Here is a 15395-nt window from a genome sequence, read left to right on the forward strand (position 1 = left end):
TATCCCACCCCTCTAGGTGGTCACAAAGCACTGAGCTGATCTATCTGTGCTATGTGGCTGCTTTTGGGTTTGTTTTTGTAGGTCTTTTTTCTTCCTTCCTCTTTTGTTCTCTTTTGTGATTTGATGACTCTCTTCAGTGTTGTGTTTGGATTCCTTTTCAATTTTTATTTGTATATCTATTGTAGATTTTTGGTTTGCAGCTCCCATGAGGTTTTGATATAGCAGTCTATATACATATCCAAGATTTTTTAAGTGGCTGGTCTCTTAATTTGAAATGAATTTCCAATATCCTGCAATTGTACTCTCCTCAAGATTGCTGGTTTTGATATCATATTTGTGTGTGGCTGATTTCCTACCTTTAGTGTATGTTTGCCTTTATTGGTGAGTTTTCCCATTCATAAGTTGCTTGTTTCTAGTTGTGGCCTCTTCTTTTCTGCCTAGAGAAGTTCCTTTAGCATTTGTTGTAAAGCTGGTTTCATGGTGCTGAATTCTCTTAGCTTTTGCTTCTCTGTAAAGCTTTTGATTTCTCCATCGAATCTGAATGGGAGCCTTGCTGGGTAGAGTAATCTTGGTTATAGGTTTTCCCCTTTCATCACTTTAAATATATCATGCCACTCCCTTCTGGCCTGCAGAGTTTCTGCTGAAAAATCAGCTGTTAACCTTATGGGGATTCCCTTGTATGTTATTTGTTGCTTTTCCCTTGTTGTTTTTTCTATTTTATCTTTGTCTTTAACTTTTGTCAGTTTGATTAATATGTGTCTCGGCGTGTTCCTCCTTGAGTTTATCCTGTATGGGACTCTTTGCATTTCCTGGACTTCATTGAGTGTTTCCTTCCCCATGTTAGGGAAGTTTTCAGTGATAATCTCTTCCAATATTTTCTCAGGCACTCTCTCTCTCTTCCCCTCTGGGAGCCCTATAATGTGAATGTTTGTGCATTTAATCTGTCCCAGAGGTGTCTGAGACTAACCTCATTTCTTTTCATTCTTTTTTCTTTATTCTGTTCCACAGCAATGATTTCCACCACTCTCTCTTCCACTTATTCATTCTTCTGCCTCGTTTATTCTGCTACTGATTCCTTCTTGTGTGTTTTTCATTTCAGTTATTGTATTGTTCATCTCTGTTTCTTTGTTCTTTAGATCTTCTAGCTGTTTTTTAAACATGTCTTGTATTCTCAGTCTGTGCCTCCATTCTTCTTCCGAGATATTGGATCATCTTTACTATCATTACTCTGAATTCTTTTTCGGGTAGATTGCCTATCTCTACTTCACTTTGTTGTTCTTCTGGGTTTTTATCTTGTTCCTTCATCTGGAACATATTTCTCTGCCATCTCATTTTTTCTAAATTTCTGTGTTTGTGGTCTCCTTTCCACATGCTGCAGGATTGTATTTCCTCTTGCTTCTGGTGTCTGCCCCCTGGCGGGTGAGGTTGGTCCAGGGGCTTGTGCAGGCTTCCTGGTGGGAGGAACTGGTGCCTGCCCACTGGTGGGTGGATCTGGGTCTTGTCTCTCTGGTGGGCAGGGCCATGTCAAGGCGTATGTTTAGAGGTGGCTGTGAGCTCAGTACAGCTTTAGGCAGCCTGTCTGTTGATTGGTAGGGCTGTGTCCCCCGCCCTGCTTGTTGTTTAGCCTGAGGTGTTCCAGGACTGGAGCCTACAGGCTGTTGGGTGGGGCCAGGTCTCGGTACCAAAATTGTGCCCTCCCTGAGAACTCATGCCAATCAGTATTCCCTGGGGCCTTTGCCGCCACTGTCCCTGCCCCAACAGTGAGCCACAGCTGACCTGGTGGAGGTTCCCTGGAGACCCTCCAAGATCCGCAAGTAGGTCTAGTCCAGGCTCCTGTGGAGTCACTGCTTTGTGCTGGGTCCCTCCAAGAGTGGGATCTGCTTCCCCTTGTCCGTGGAGCTCCTGCACTCAAGAACTGCTGGCCTTCAAAGCCAAATGCTCTGGGGGCTCCTCCTCCCAATGCCAGACCCTCAGGGTGGGGACCCTGACGTTGGGCTCAGAACTCTCACTCCTGTGGGAGAACCTCTGCAATACAATTATTTTCCAGTCTGTAGATCACCCACCCGGCAGGCATGGGATTTGATTATATCACAAAAACGCCCCTCCTACCATCTCATTGTGGCCTCTTCTTTCTCTTTGGGTGTAAAATACCTTTTTTGGTAGGTTCCAATCTTTTTTGTCAATGGTTGTTCAGCAGTTAGTTGTGATTTTGGTGTTTTTGTGAGAGGAGGTGAGCTCAAGTCCCTCTACTCCACCATCTTGTCTGGAATTGAGATGCTTTTAGTTTGGATGCTTTCTGCCTCTTTCCTTAGTGTGTGCTGGCCATTATTCCTTTCAAATGGTGTGTGGATGTGTGGCAGGCTGTGCACACTCCTGGTATGGCAGGAGCAGCAATTGGCACCTACTTGTGGGTCTCCCAGCAGCGGCAGTGGCCCATGTGCCCCCAGGCCAGTAGGGGCAGAGATTGTTGTCTGCTCCTGTGTCTCTTAGCAGCAGTGATGGCCCACGCACTCCCGGGACAGCAGGGACCATGACTGGTGCCTGCTCGCTGCCTGTGCGTACTCTCTGGATGGTGGGGGTGGGACTGGCGCCTGCTCCCGGATCTCTTAGTAGCAGTGGTGGCCCGCACACTCCCAGGACAGCAGGGACAGTGACTGGAGCTTGCTCATGGCCTGTGCGTGCTCCCCAGACATTGGGTGCAGTGATTAGTACCTGCTCGTGGGTCTCCTAATGGTGGCAGTGGCCCACGCACTCTCGATAGCAGGGACAGTGCTTGGTGGCTGCTCGCGGGTCTCGTATTTGCGGTGGTGGCCTGCGCACTCCTGCAACAGCGGGGACAGCACTTGGCACCTGCTCACGGTTCTCTTATCGATGGTGGCTGCCCGTGCCTGCCTCTGGAGCCACAATGGCAGTGGTGGCTCGCGCCCGCCCCTGGAGCTCATGTAGGTGGTGTCCTGTTGCCTGAGAACGTGCGCACAGGGAAAGAAGCTCCTATGGTGGTCCCACCCCTCTCTTTGCATGGCCCCCAACAATGGTACCTTGCCTCCATAGCGGTCCCAGGCTTCTTCCGAATGCACCCTCAGTTGCCACACTCCACCCTCTTCAGGCTGTCTCTGCATAGCCAATCCTGGTCCTCTCCCTGGGTCTGACCTCCAAAGCCCAGGCTTCAGCACCCAGCCCCTGCCCATGCGGGTGGATGAGGGTCTCAGGCTGGGGAGCACAGGGCGGCAGTACTGACCATCTGTGCAGGTCACTGTCCGTTTTGCCTTACACAGACTGGTTGCTGCACTCTCCTCCGAGGCTCTGAAGCTCCCCCTCTGTCCAGGCTGATCCCCCCACAGGTGAGGGAACCTCCCAGGGTGTGGGAACCTTTCCTCTTTCACAGCTCCCTCCCTGGGGCGCAGGTAGGTCCTGTCCTGATTCCTTTCTGTCTGTCTTTTTCTTTTGTCTTATCTGGTTATGTGGAGGTTTTCTTGCCCTTTCAGAAGTCTGAGGCCAGTGTTTAGATTTTCTGTGCAAATTGTTCCACTTGTAGATGTATTTTTGATGTATCTGTGGGAAGAGGTGAGCTCCATGTCCTGTTCCTCTGCCACCCTGATTCCTCAGCCCTTGCTAAATTAATTTAAGTAATGGGAATCCACTGACTATCCAGGTCACTTCAAATAAGATAAAATACTCAAACATTATTTGCTAAACAGGTCTATATTTACCTACTTTTGTCTCCTTACAAGAAGGAAACTAAAGATGTTTGGGTTTACTAGACACAACTCTTGTACCACATTGAGGAAAGAAATTATGCTATGAGAAGATGTATGTTTTTAGAGGTTAAGTGATATGCCAATCAGGAATGCTGGTATGACAGACAGTTCACAATTACTTGCTACTTGTCAGTTTTCACTAGAGATTAACATTTTTAAGGGTTAAAATTACAATATGTAATTAAAGCTACTAAAGATAATAAGGGAAACATTTCAGTATGCAAGGAAAGTAGGGTGTGTTTTTTTCAGCAAAAGAAGGTATGAAGAATGGAAGTGCATTTTGTTAAGTGGAAAGAATGATTTTGTCCTAGAGCTGGTTGTTTCTGGATGGAAAAATAAGGGACAGAGTAACAGGAACAGAGAAAGTTGTGGAAGGTTCGTAAAAAGGGAGCCCTGAAAAGGAGTTTTGTACATGGTCAGGCTGGGATTGGATTAAATTTAATTAGGTAAGTGGATATTACTATTAAAAGCAGGCTGGTGAAAGACTGGATTTGGTTCCTCTGTTAAGAGAACAAAGTTATCTTGAAATACTGCTTTTGAAAACAGATTTTGTAAGTCATCTTTGTTTTTGAAATCTTTTTTTTTTTTTTTTTTCTCGGTATGCGGGCCTCTCACTGTTGTGGCCTCTCCTGTTGCAGAGCACAGGCTCCGGACGCGCAGGCTCAGCGGCCATGGCTCACGGGCCTAGCCGCTCCGCGGCATGTGGGATCTTCCCGGACCGGGGCACGAACCTGTGTCCCCTGCATCGGCAGGCGGACTCTCAACCACTGCACCAGCCCGAAATCTTTTGTCACTTTAAGTGAATAAGTATTGTTTCACAGTGACCTATGATCCTATTTGACCAAGTGTTTTGAAACCTTTTTGATATTTTTGACAAAACTTCCCAAATAACGAATTCTAACTGAAGTTCTTTTGACTTCCAGATAACTCTGGGATGCTTCAAAGAAACCCTGCAACATCTCAGAGAGAAACGTTAAGCTAGTTAGGCTAATTTGGTATGTTAAATTACTTGAGAAGCACTGTCAAGCGATTGGAGATAAACCTCCTTAGGTTATATGGTATGGGTAAATGTCATTAATACAAATATTCCAAAATTTATACGGAATTCCTAAAAATCTGGTATGTCCTGGTATAAGGTTATCAGTCATAATTCTAGGTGTTATCTTAGGATGTTGTATGTCACAGAAATATCCAAGTTTCTTGTCAATTACATTATAATCAATCAGATCTTTAACCATGCCATTTTAAGTCTTCTTGTTTATACACAATCATTGTTTTACGCTGATGCTTTTATATATGAAGATCTTAGTGAAGATTCATAAAAAGCACTTTTGATAAATACAAGTTTTTGATAACTTTTAGATCTTACTCCTGAACTGGGTAAGAAATTTTAAAAGACTAATGGACAACCTGACAACTTCATCTAGATGAACAGGAATTAATTACATGGACTGAATGAATTGATGAACATGACTTATAATTTTATGACTTTTTTCTGAAATATACTGGTTTTTAATCTCTGTTTTCCAGAAAACCTTTCCTCTTACGCTAACTATGACCTTCAACAAGTTGATAAAGTATACCTTTGTAAACGAAGATGAAACATTTATCTCTTTCTCTCTACCTGATCCCTCCAGAATTTGGCTTCTCCAGTTGGCTCCCCTGTGGACTTGATGGCTTATTTTGACCAGATTACAACTAGTTATACTGTTAAACTGTTACACTGTTTTAGTTTGTTCTCGGCATTTTCAAATTACTTATGCCTTGTGCCTCTCTCTGCTGCACTATCAGTTTATTAATGTTACTAACTGTATTACTTATGTCCTGTCTGTTTTATGAGATTGTTATCTCTTACATTACCAAAGTGTAACCAAGCCTCCAGCAAAATTAATGACGTCTCGAGTTAGTTGATCATGTACATAACTCTACATAGAATAATTGTAGTAGTGGAATTCCAGATCTGGGAAGAAGCAACGAGGGAAAACATTTCCTGGATCACAACAGACTAATAAGACAGGTGATCCAGAGAATTTTAGATTATCAACAGGGTCTAATCCACAACAAATCAGCACATTGAGTGGCCTAGCAACAGAATCTTCGCGTGATCAAGGGATGAGCCTTCCTAGCCCTGAGGGACAAAATTGGTCATGAAATGCCTCCCAAATACTGGTTGAATTTATGGCCAAGAGGAAGCACTGTGAGCAAAGACTGTCACCTGCCGTATCAGTAAACAAGCCATGAAGCCATCAACCTCTGCAGCCACCACCAATGGTGCAGCCTGAGGGGATTCAGAATGGAGAAAAACACGATACTGGCCCTAGACAGTTAAGGTGCATATTAAAGGAATGATTTCAATGAGCCAAGGGCCTTGCATCTTCCCATACATAGAAAAGCACTAAATTCATTAACTGTAGATGTCTGTTTTTTCATTAATTAGCAGCAATCTTGTGATGTTCGACTTCCTGATTTTATTTTTGCAAAAACTCCTACGTATTCCTGGCTCCTCCCTTACCTCTTTGGAACACTCTCTCAGAGCTATCTGAGAGGCTGTCTCCTGGGCTGAGGTCCTCAGTATGTCTGCTGAATAAAACATAGTTCTCAACTTCTGGGTTGTGTGGTTGGTTTGGTTTGTTATTTTCAGTCGACAGTTTCTATGGTAGTTCTATGTGGTAACTTTTTGCGGGACCACAAACTCTTTCTCAGCAGCTGCACCACCCTCCATCCCCAGCAGTGATGCACAAGTCACTGGCATCCACTGACCACAACGTGAGAAGAACATGCTTGAGCATGAGGCCAATGCAGAGGCAATCCAGCGTAAGAGCAGAGAGAGAGAATTTCCCTGTGGCAATTTGTTTAGCAGCTGGATCAAGTTGTACCTGCAGCTAATCCTACCAGTTGACTTTCCAGTTTTGCCAAGTTTTGCATTTCTCTTTTCTATCATGAGTGAGTTTGGATTTGGTTTCTGTCCCTCACAAATGAAAAAATCCTCAGTAACATACCATCTAAGCATCTCATTCAGTGGTGTGGCCTGCTTACCTTGTGCATGCTGCGGTCAAAATCGTCCTCCTCTCCTCCAGACGAGAACCTTCTGGCTCGGGGCACTGCCAAGAGACAGCTAGGATCAGCTCCCGCCCATGCTCCCCACTCAGCCTGCTCAGGCGAGAGGGCACAGGGGGGCAGTGCAGCCTTGACAGGTGGGGGGCCTCTTGGCTCCACCACCTTCTAGCTGAGTGACCCCGCACAAGTGCACTTTGGTGAACTGCCTCCACCATGGGTCTCCCTATACTGAGATGGCCAGCATCCCTTCCCATTCTTGGGCTGGAAAGTGCAGGTGAAGCTGACTGCCCAGACAGATCTAATACACCTCAACGTTGGGACTTTTCCTGCCGCTGGTAGGAGAAAAAAACCCTCTTTCTGCCAAGGATGGGAGGTAATCTGGACCTGCCAGAACTCGTCTTCCCATGATAAGGGTAGAATCAGCCTGAGACTGGAGCCACCCAACCCACAGGACAGGTCAAGTCCTGATGATGTTCATCTACCTCTAGATCCAGCTATGCCTCAAAAACTTTCGGTCACATGACCCAGAAATCCCTGTTTTGGCTTAAGGCTTTTGGAGGTGGTTTTTCTTTTTTTTTGTTTCTTTGTGTGAGTGTGTGTGTGATTGAAATAGTCTCATCTAAGATCCCCCTCTCCCCCCTCATGCCTGTTGGGTCTGGTCTCTCTTGCCTGTGCAGCCTCTGAACACTATCTCCCATGGGCACTGATGACTGTCCACTTTGGGTTATAGTTGTGCTTGTGCCTTATCCCTTTCCTAAGTGGAGAATTCTTTGAGGGCGGCACAGGGTCATCTCTGAGCTCCCATGAAGCTTCGTTCAAAATGGACATTCATTACTAAAGGTATGTGTTGAATCAAAGTGGCACCTGCTGACAACTCCTCCACATACTTAAAAGAAACAGCCTGGGATGTCTGGTTAGGTGGGATGGCACCTTGAGGACCATTAGGACCCCTTGCCAGGGTGCCCGTGAGAGACTTCCATCTCCCAACATCCTCTCTCTTCCGTTCTCCAAACCATTTGCCACCCACAGCCAAACTGGTCTCTTAAAAACACAAATCTGATCATGTCACCACTTTAAACAACTTCCTCCTATTTTGGATAAAGACCAAAATCCTGACTTCAACCCACAAGGCCCTGTGGGATCTGGCCTCTCATCCCCCACCCCTTCTCCCCTCCCTCTCTGAGCTCAAGGTTGAGCTGACAGCCATTCCTTTGCTCCAGTGGAGCCTACCCTCCCATCTTGGGTCTTTGCAGGTGCATTTCAACACTCTGCTGGCTTACCTGCTCCTCACCCTTCCTGTGGTAGCTGAGGCTCTGCATCTGAGCAGCTTTTGTCATCTTCCAGACTGGACAGCATGCCCCTACCATCAGCGCTTCTACCTCCTGTACCTCACCTCCCTCTTCAGCTGGGGCCGATGTCTCATACACAAGGGCAAGGACCTGATCTGGTTTGCTTCCTAGTATCTCTCTAGGGCCCATGGCTGCCCTTAGTACCTGTTTGCTGAATGAATAAATGAACTATCGTGTGAAGGAGTGGGCAACTGTCTGTGCTGGCCCTGTGTCCCTGGCGCAGGTGATGGGGCTCTGGTCCTGGCTCCCCTGTGAGGGGTGATACCTTTGGGGGACCCGTGGTAGGTCCAGTACTCAGACTCCGCAGCATAGTAGGGGTCTGGCGAGTAGGCTGGACTGTACTTGGAGGCCTGACTGATGTCTTCACTTGTTTTGCTCTTGGTTGCTGTCGACAAATCACCTGCAAAGGACCCAAAGAGAGAGCTTCAGGGAGGCAGAATGTCCTAGAAGAGTGTCCTGGACATACTCTCCCTTATCTCAGCCAGGCTCCAGCCCTGGGGAGTGAGGCCACGTCCAGGCCAGGGTCTGGGACACGGAGCATCGGAGCTGGAAGAGCACTGAGGCCAAGCCTCTCATTTTACGGTTGGGAATCTGAACACCTGAGAGGGGAAGGGTCTTGCTCAGACCACACAGCAAGTTAGACCAGAACTGGATCAGACCCCAGCTCAGGGCTCCTTCTACCAATTCCACAGACTCTCCTAAGTGAACACTAAGGCCGTGGCTCCTTTAAGTAAGATTAGACAGGTCCCAGGTGAGTCCTTCCTCACCCTCTAGAAGCCAGCCTTGTGGATTCGAGCCACATCTTGGGTGGGATCGCCAAGCAGGGCCTGCTGCATGTTGAGTCAGGTCACCTTTCTCCTCATACTGAAATGACACATCCTGCTTGGGGGAGACTAGATGGCCTGAGGGAAGGAGCACTGGCCAGGGAGTCAGCAACGCTGGGTTCTGGTTCCAGTTCTGCCAATTAACTCAGCTGTAGCACTGGGCAAATCGTGCTTCTCTCCACCTCAGTTTCCTTGTCTGTATCAGAACTGGTCTGCTGGCTGAGGTGTCATCCAGCTCTAAGCTTCCCCCTGAAGTCCACAACATGGGGGTGACCATCAAACCCACTGTAGGCACAAAACCTTCCAAGGCAATGACTGTCATGCCCAAGACTGGTGAGAAACTGACCAGGTCAGAGAGAGGGCTGAGGAAAGGAGATGGGGCCGCTGATCATTTCTCAGGAGGGAGAAGCTCCAGTGACAAGCCCTAGGCTCCGTGGAGCCAGAGCAGCAGAGGGTCCTGGGATGGCTCTCAGCCAGCCAGCAGCACTTGCTCCCAAAGCTTGCAAATCCTCTTTGATGTGGGTCCTGTGCAGCCCCTCCCACTCCAGCCGTTTCATCCACCCTCTTATCTGCACAATCCACCTCTAGCCCAGACTCCTCCTGAGCCTGCTTTGGTGCTGCCCCTCAGGCCCACCTACAAAATCCCACACAGTCCTGAGGGGCTGGGGACGTGGGGGCCTTTTCTGGATGTAAATCTAAACTACCTTTGTCAGGGTTGGTGCCTTTCTGTGACCACTGGGGTACATGGCGTGTCCTCCGCAGCCACAGGTAGATGTGCACTGCTCAGGACTCACCTGGAGCCCAGCCCAGTCCGCTCTGAAGTCGAGGATGTTTATCTAAATTGTCAGATCGTAAGCACCCAGAGCCACTGTTTATACTCGTACCACCTCCTCCAGCATCCCGGTGAGTTTAGATCCCAGTACAGGGCTGCTTCTGCCTGTCTCCATGCTCGTCCAATTCTGTGTTCCCCCTGTGATCCCACAGGCACCCATAGGTACCTAAGGGTGATACAGGGTGGCAGCTGTGCCTCTGCATCCTCAGAGGAAGGGGAGTGCTCATTCAACTGAGTGCTTTTGCAAGAACGAACAGGTCTCAGTGGTGGCTCCCACAGGGAGCACAGGTAGGAACTGTGAATGGAACTGGTTACAGGGCAGATGCGTAGGGCAAACCCTTAGTATTTCTAATTAAGGAAGTCTAGGGCAGGGGAGGGGGCCAAGGTATCTGTTTTTTAAATAAATCTCCTGGGTGCAGTTGGCCCACAGACAGTTCTGTAAGAAACACTATATGGATGAATGAATGAAGGCGCCCTCAGCTCCTTTCTCATCCGTATCCCCTCTCCAGGCCTCCGTCTACTCTCAGGACATGGTGACTGAGAACAGTTTAGAGCAGTGGTTCCCAAGCTGGGCTGGACATTAGAATCACCTGGAGAAACTGTAACAAATACAAAATTTGGATTCGTTAAGTCTGGGGTGGGCCCAGGAATCTGTGTGCATTCCACATGATTCTAACGAACGTCCAAGTTTGGGTACCAGCACCTTGGAGTGTCATTCTCCCAGGGCTACATGCATTTGACAAGGGTTTCTCTGACCATGGGCTTTAGGATAGCAGATAGCAGGGCAAGGGGGGTAGTGAGGAGATGGTGGGAAAGGATGTAGGGGATACAAGGCCTTCCTTGCCGTTTTGAAATGACACCAACCCCCTCCCCAAGGCCACCTTGAGTGACTGGGGGGCAGCCGACAAGAAGGACCGAGTTGCAGCCTTGTCTGTGTCCCTCTGGTGGCCCTACAGAGCCATCTGCACAGATGATTAACTGCCCCTCCCCCTGCCTGGCCAAGCCCTCTCTGCCCCCGACCATACCATGCCGTTTGTAGATCGGGGGTTTCCGGTAGATGTTACTTTCTCCAGCTGCCAGTCAGACCGGGAAGGGACAGTGGGGAGGAGAGAGAAAGACAGGAGAAAAGGAGACAGCCAGTTGGTCAGTGGGTCCCAGAAGAGAGAGGTGGTTAGCAACTTCTCCCAAGGCTCTCCCATCTTTCCCCCAGTGGACTTCCTCTTCCAAAGGTGAGCTTCCAACCTCATCCCATCAGGTTCCAAGAAAGGTGAGGGAAAAGGAATGGATGGATTCAAATGGGGCTGAGGCAGGGGCTTGGGGCTTGGATGGTGGGCATGAAGGCATAAGGCAGGCGCGTGCTCAGCAAGACCCCATGCGGGAAGGTGCCCACCCAGCAGCCATGCCTCATTCCACGTGGGCGTCCCCAGAACCCCACAGCCACAGTTAGCACTCTCACCCCCTCGTCCCCAGTAGGCTGGATGGGACCTTTCTGGGGCAACCTCATGCTCACCACTTCCAGCCATGCTGGCCAGCTGCAGGCTCAGTGTTTCAGGGCCTTTGGACTTGCTGTTCCCTCTGCCCAGGATGTTTTTCCCTAGGGTCTCTTTTGGCCTCATTGTCACCTCCTCCAAGAAGCCCTCCCTGACCACCTCACATAGCCCAGCCTCCCCCATGCCATCACTCTATTGCAGTGCCCTGTTTTATTATGTTTAGCACCTATATCTCCTGAAATTATCCTTTTACTTATTTGTTTACTCATTTATTAGCTCTCTCCCCACATTAGAACTTAAACACCCTGAAGGATCTGGGCTGGTTTGAGCACAGTTGCACTTTCAGGACCCAGAACAGTGCCTGGCTGTCCAGAAGGAACAACATAGGCTCAAGGAAGCTAAGTAGCTGGTCTGAGGTCACAAGCTTATAAGCAGCAGAATCAAGGATTCAATCCCAAAAGCCCATGACCTTCAGCACAGTTACTGCCATGTCCCATCACAGCCCTTGGACATTCAAGGCACTTCCCTGGGCTGCTTCCTGGTGGTCCTAATCAAGGCTGGTTCTGTCTAGGGAGTGGGCTAAGGCCAGTGGGTGTGTCGGAGCTGGAGGCCAGTTAGTGCGGGTGACTGGTTAGGGAGGGTCCCCAGCACCCAGTTTCTCCTCGGTGCCGGTGTAGGGCGCCCAGCGACCCCACAGAGCATGCACCCATGCCAGGAATTCCGGGCTGGCAGCCTACCTGGGATGTGAAAGTGCTTGGGAGCCTGGTAAGAGGTCGGAGTGGAGGACCTCACATCTAACTGGCTATGGTATGGAGAGCTCCGGCCACTCTCAGGCCCTGGAGCACGCAGGCAGTGGTCCCCAGAGAGAGCAGAGGCACAGAGAAAACAGGCATTAATGCAGTGGCGGTGGTTACGGCAGCAGTGAGGTGATGACAGCAGGGATGGGGGCTGTGCTCTCATGCACCGGGTCTGCAGAAACAGGCTTGACCCTGTTGTCTTGCTTCACCCCAAAGTCAGATTTTGTGGGTTGTAAGAGTCAACAGCACTGAGCTTCAGGAAGGCATCCTTGCTCCTCTTAGCTCCCCACCTGGGCCCCTCCCTTAATTGCTCTGCCTGTTTCATCCCTAACCTCAGGGTGGCCCTCAGGTGAAGGCCAGGACACTTCCCCATTTCTGATCCTCTGGTTCTGCCTTCTGGATGGGACAGGACAAAGGATGAGGATGGAGACGTTTTCTACCAGCCACGATGGCTGGGCTTCCTGCCACTCCCCTCCCCGCAGGAGCATGCCACCCACCTTCTTGCTGCATCTCAGTACCATGTACCCTTCTTCCCCTGCCAGTGGCATCTGCGGGGACTCAGTGAGGCCTGGGTGGCCATGAGCCTCCAGAGGCCCAAGTTGTAATGGCGATAACCCAGGGAAGCCCCATGCTGTCCCAGCAGCTGGGGACATCGAGGCACTGTGTTGTCACCCCTGGCTCTCCCTGTCCCTTTGGGAGCTTCCCCCTTCCTTACCGGAGCGGTAATAGTGATGAGGAGAGCGGGAGAAGGTGGGGGACATGCCCTGCCGGCTGTAGGTGGGGGAGTCGATGTATCCTGGGCTGGAGGCCCGTCTCTGCCGGAGGTCCAGGTTCTCATAGATGTCCTGGGGGAGGAAGCAGGGCCATAAGCAAGATCTGCAATTAGGGGGGCCTATAGCCCAAGGGTCCAGCAGTCAGGTAGGGAAGTGACATGGAATCTGGGATCCCAGGGGCTGAAGCACCATTTTGCCCTTCTGAATACAGAGACCCCCTCCCTGGGTTACATGCACAGCCTGAGGAAGGCTGCAGAGACTTTCCAGGGCCTTCACCCATCACTCACATGCCCTTGAATGGAACCCGTGGGTCAGGACCCTGGAATCCTGGCCAAGGATCACAGAAGCATCAGGGAGGCCATCTCTGGGTAGAAAGGTTCGCTCCCAGCCATCTCTACCCTTTAAGCCACTGCCACTTCCTCCAGGTCATGCTTCTAAGTCTCCCTGTCTCTGCTTGCATTGGGGGAGCACCTTCAGGGGCTTCAGTGGGTGGGGGGTGGAAATTGGGGGTCTGCTTGGTCAGCATAAAGGACACAACTATAGAAAAGGTCTCCTGGAACCAGTTTAATTACCTGGGAGTAGGGAGATAAGGTCCCCAGCGACTTGGAAGCGAAGTTTGAAGGCAGCCATGGAAGGAGTGAAAGGAGAGAGGAGGGCAAGAGGGAGGGACAGAGAGTGGTTACAGGGAGCAGAGAGAAGCCTGCAGCTGCCCCTTGTCCCCCACCCCAGAGAACGGCCTCAGCTCCCCAGAATATCAGCAGTGCTCACGGGTGGGAGGAAACCTTGAGACTATGCTCTTTTTACAAATGGAAAAAACCACAGCCCAGAGAGGGGATGAGATGGTTCGGGGCCCCTCAGGGAAGAAGCGGTAGGGTCTTCACCTGGGCCCAGGCTTCCCCACCGCAAGCTCAGAGCCAGTTCATGGCCCTTCCCTGTGCCTCTACCAGTTCACGCCCTTCTGTGGCTCATAAGGACAGGACCCAGGGCAAGGCTCCCAAATGCAGGGCCAAGCAAGGGCCAGGCTGATGCCATCAATGCAGGAGTTGGGCCGGTGGTGGGGGGCAAGCTGGGGATGGAAGGCACCGCCTGCAGAGGGGATGGCGCTCAGCTCCAGGGCACCCAGGCCAGGCTGGACCGTCCATCCCATGCTAACACAGCTTCTTAAGTTTCCAAGACAAGGCAGAAGTGCAGACTCTTATGTGAAATCTCCTAATGTTTAAATGTTGACAACTCATTTACATTTTAAAAAGACACTCTGTGAGTGAAACAAAACAAATCTGGGGGCTGGCCGTGGCCCCAGTTTGCCATCTCTGGCTTCAGGAGAATCAGCTTCTACCAAACGCTTGGCCCCCTTTTCCTGGTCCATTTCAGAGGCCAGAACTTAAGAGAATCTCAGCATTGGGCTCTTAAACCAAATGGAACCCCATTCTCCTTAGAGAGGAAGGGGATAGTGGTGAAGTACGCATGAGGCCAGGGCTCCTTCTGAAGCTCCCAATGATCTCAGCTCAGGGGCCTGGGGTGGGGTGAGAAAGCCTCCTGGGATGTAACCTGTCAGGACCTCCAGGGTAACAGCCACCCTGCCTTCTCCAGGAAACACTTTCTCTTGTCCAGCAACCATTTAACGATTTCAAAAGCCTTCTGATGTGTACTTTTTATGAGTGTCTCTTGCTCTGAGCACAGGGGCTTAAGGCCAGGGGCAGCACCCAGAGAACCTACCTAACTGGGGGTTATAAACCTAAGTGGCCACTGAGCACAGCTGGGGATGAGAGCCGTAGGCTATGTATAAAATCTCTCCACGGTAAGAGAAACAACACCTCAGGTGATAAGTGGTCACAGGTTCTTGGCTTTTATGTTGGGGTTCTCAGAGAGTAGTGGAGATCAGGGAGAACTGGGGAGCCCATGTCCTGCCTATAGAGGGAGCTGCTCCCCATCTGTAGGTGGTGGAAACACTGGTGTAGTGTTACCAGCTCCGATTTTTCAAGAGAAGCCAGATTTTGGATGAAATCACTTGATTTTTAAGTGTCGACTATAAATACCAGTTTAAAAGAGTCTGGGGGCCAACACTATGGAGGCTGAAGTCTCTGTGATGGAGGGGCCTGGGGACCCTGAGGGCCCTCCTCTCCTCCAACAGCCCCAGAGAGAGGGCGAGATGCCGTACCTCTCCATAGCCACACCTCTCCAGCATCTCGTCGGACGTGTATCTGGAATGAGGCTCGTAGGAAATGAGGTCGGGGCGTTGTACCTCGTAGATGGACTTAACCTTGGGGAGAGCTGCCAGGTCTTTGTAATTAAGGATCTCATTATCCACTTTAGCCTGAGGAGGAGGGGAATGGACAGGAAAGAAGCAGAAAGATAAGCGGAAAAGGGGAGAGGAAACAAAAGCCAGGCACAGAGGGGTATGAGCTTCTCCAGCTAGGATAGAAGACTCGCAGAATGTGAGAATAAGACAGGTCATTCATTCCACCTGGGCTCATGCTGACACCACATTGACAGAACATATGTGTGAGGTCCTGTG

The 15395-nt window shown here is 49.9% G+C and overlaps 1 protein-coding gene across 1 annotated transcript in view; it reads right to left on the reverse strand.

Moving 5' to 3' along the window:
- ABLIM3 (actin binding LIM protein family member 3) overlaps positions 1-15395 on the reverse strand; it is a 143912-nt gene that overhangs the window by 19627 nt on the left and 108890 nt on the right. Inside the window, exons 10-15 of the mRNA XM_082835738.1 lie at positions 15039-15194; positions 13453-13482; positions 12823-12952; positions 10846-10893; positions 8430-8564; positions 6795-6859 (exon numbers count right to left, since the gene is read on the reverse strand). Of these exons, the coding sequence (XP_082691864.1) occupies positions 6795-6859; positions 8430-8564; positions 10846-10893; positions 12823-12952; positions 13453-13482; positions 15039-15194 (564 nt within the window). The remainder of the gene's footprint in view (positions 1-6794; positions 6860-8429; positions 8565-10845; positions 10894-12822; positions 12953-13452; positions 13483-15038; positions 15195-15395) is intronic.

Source organism: Leucopleurus acutus (assembly GCF_964270905.1).
Source record: "Leucopleurus acutus genome assembly, chromosome: 3".
Lineage (NCBI taxonomy): Eukaryota > Metazoa > Chordata > Mammalia > Artiodactyla > Delphinidae > Leucopleurus > Leucopleurus acutus.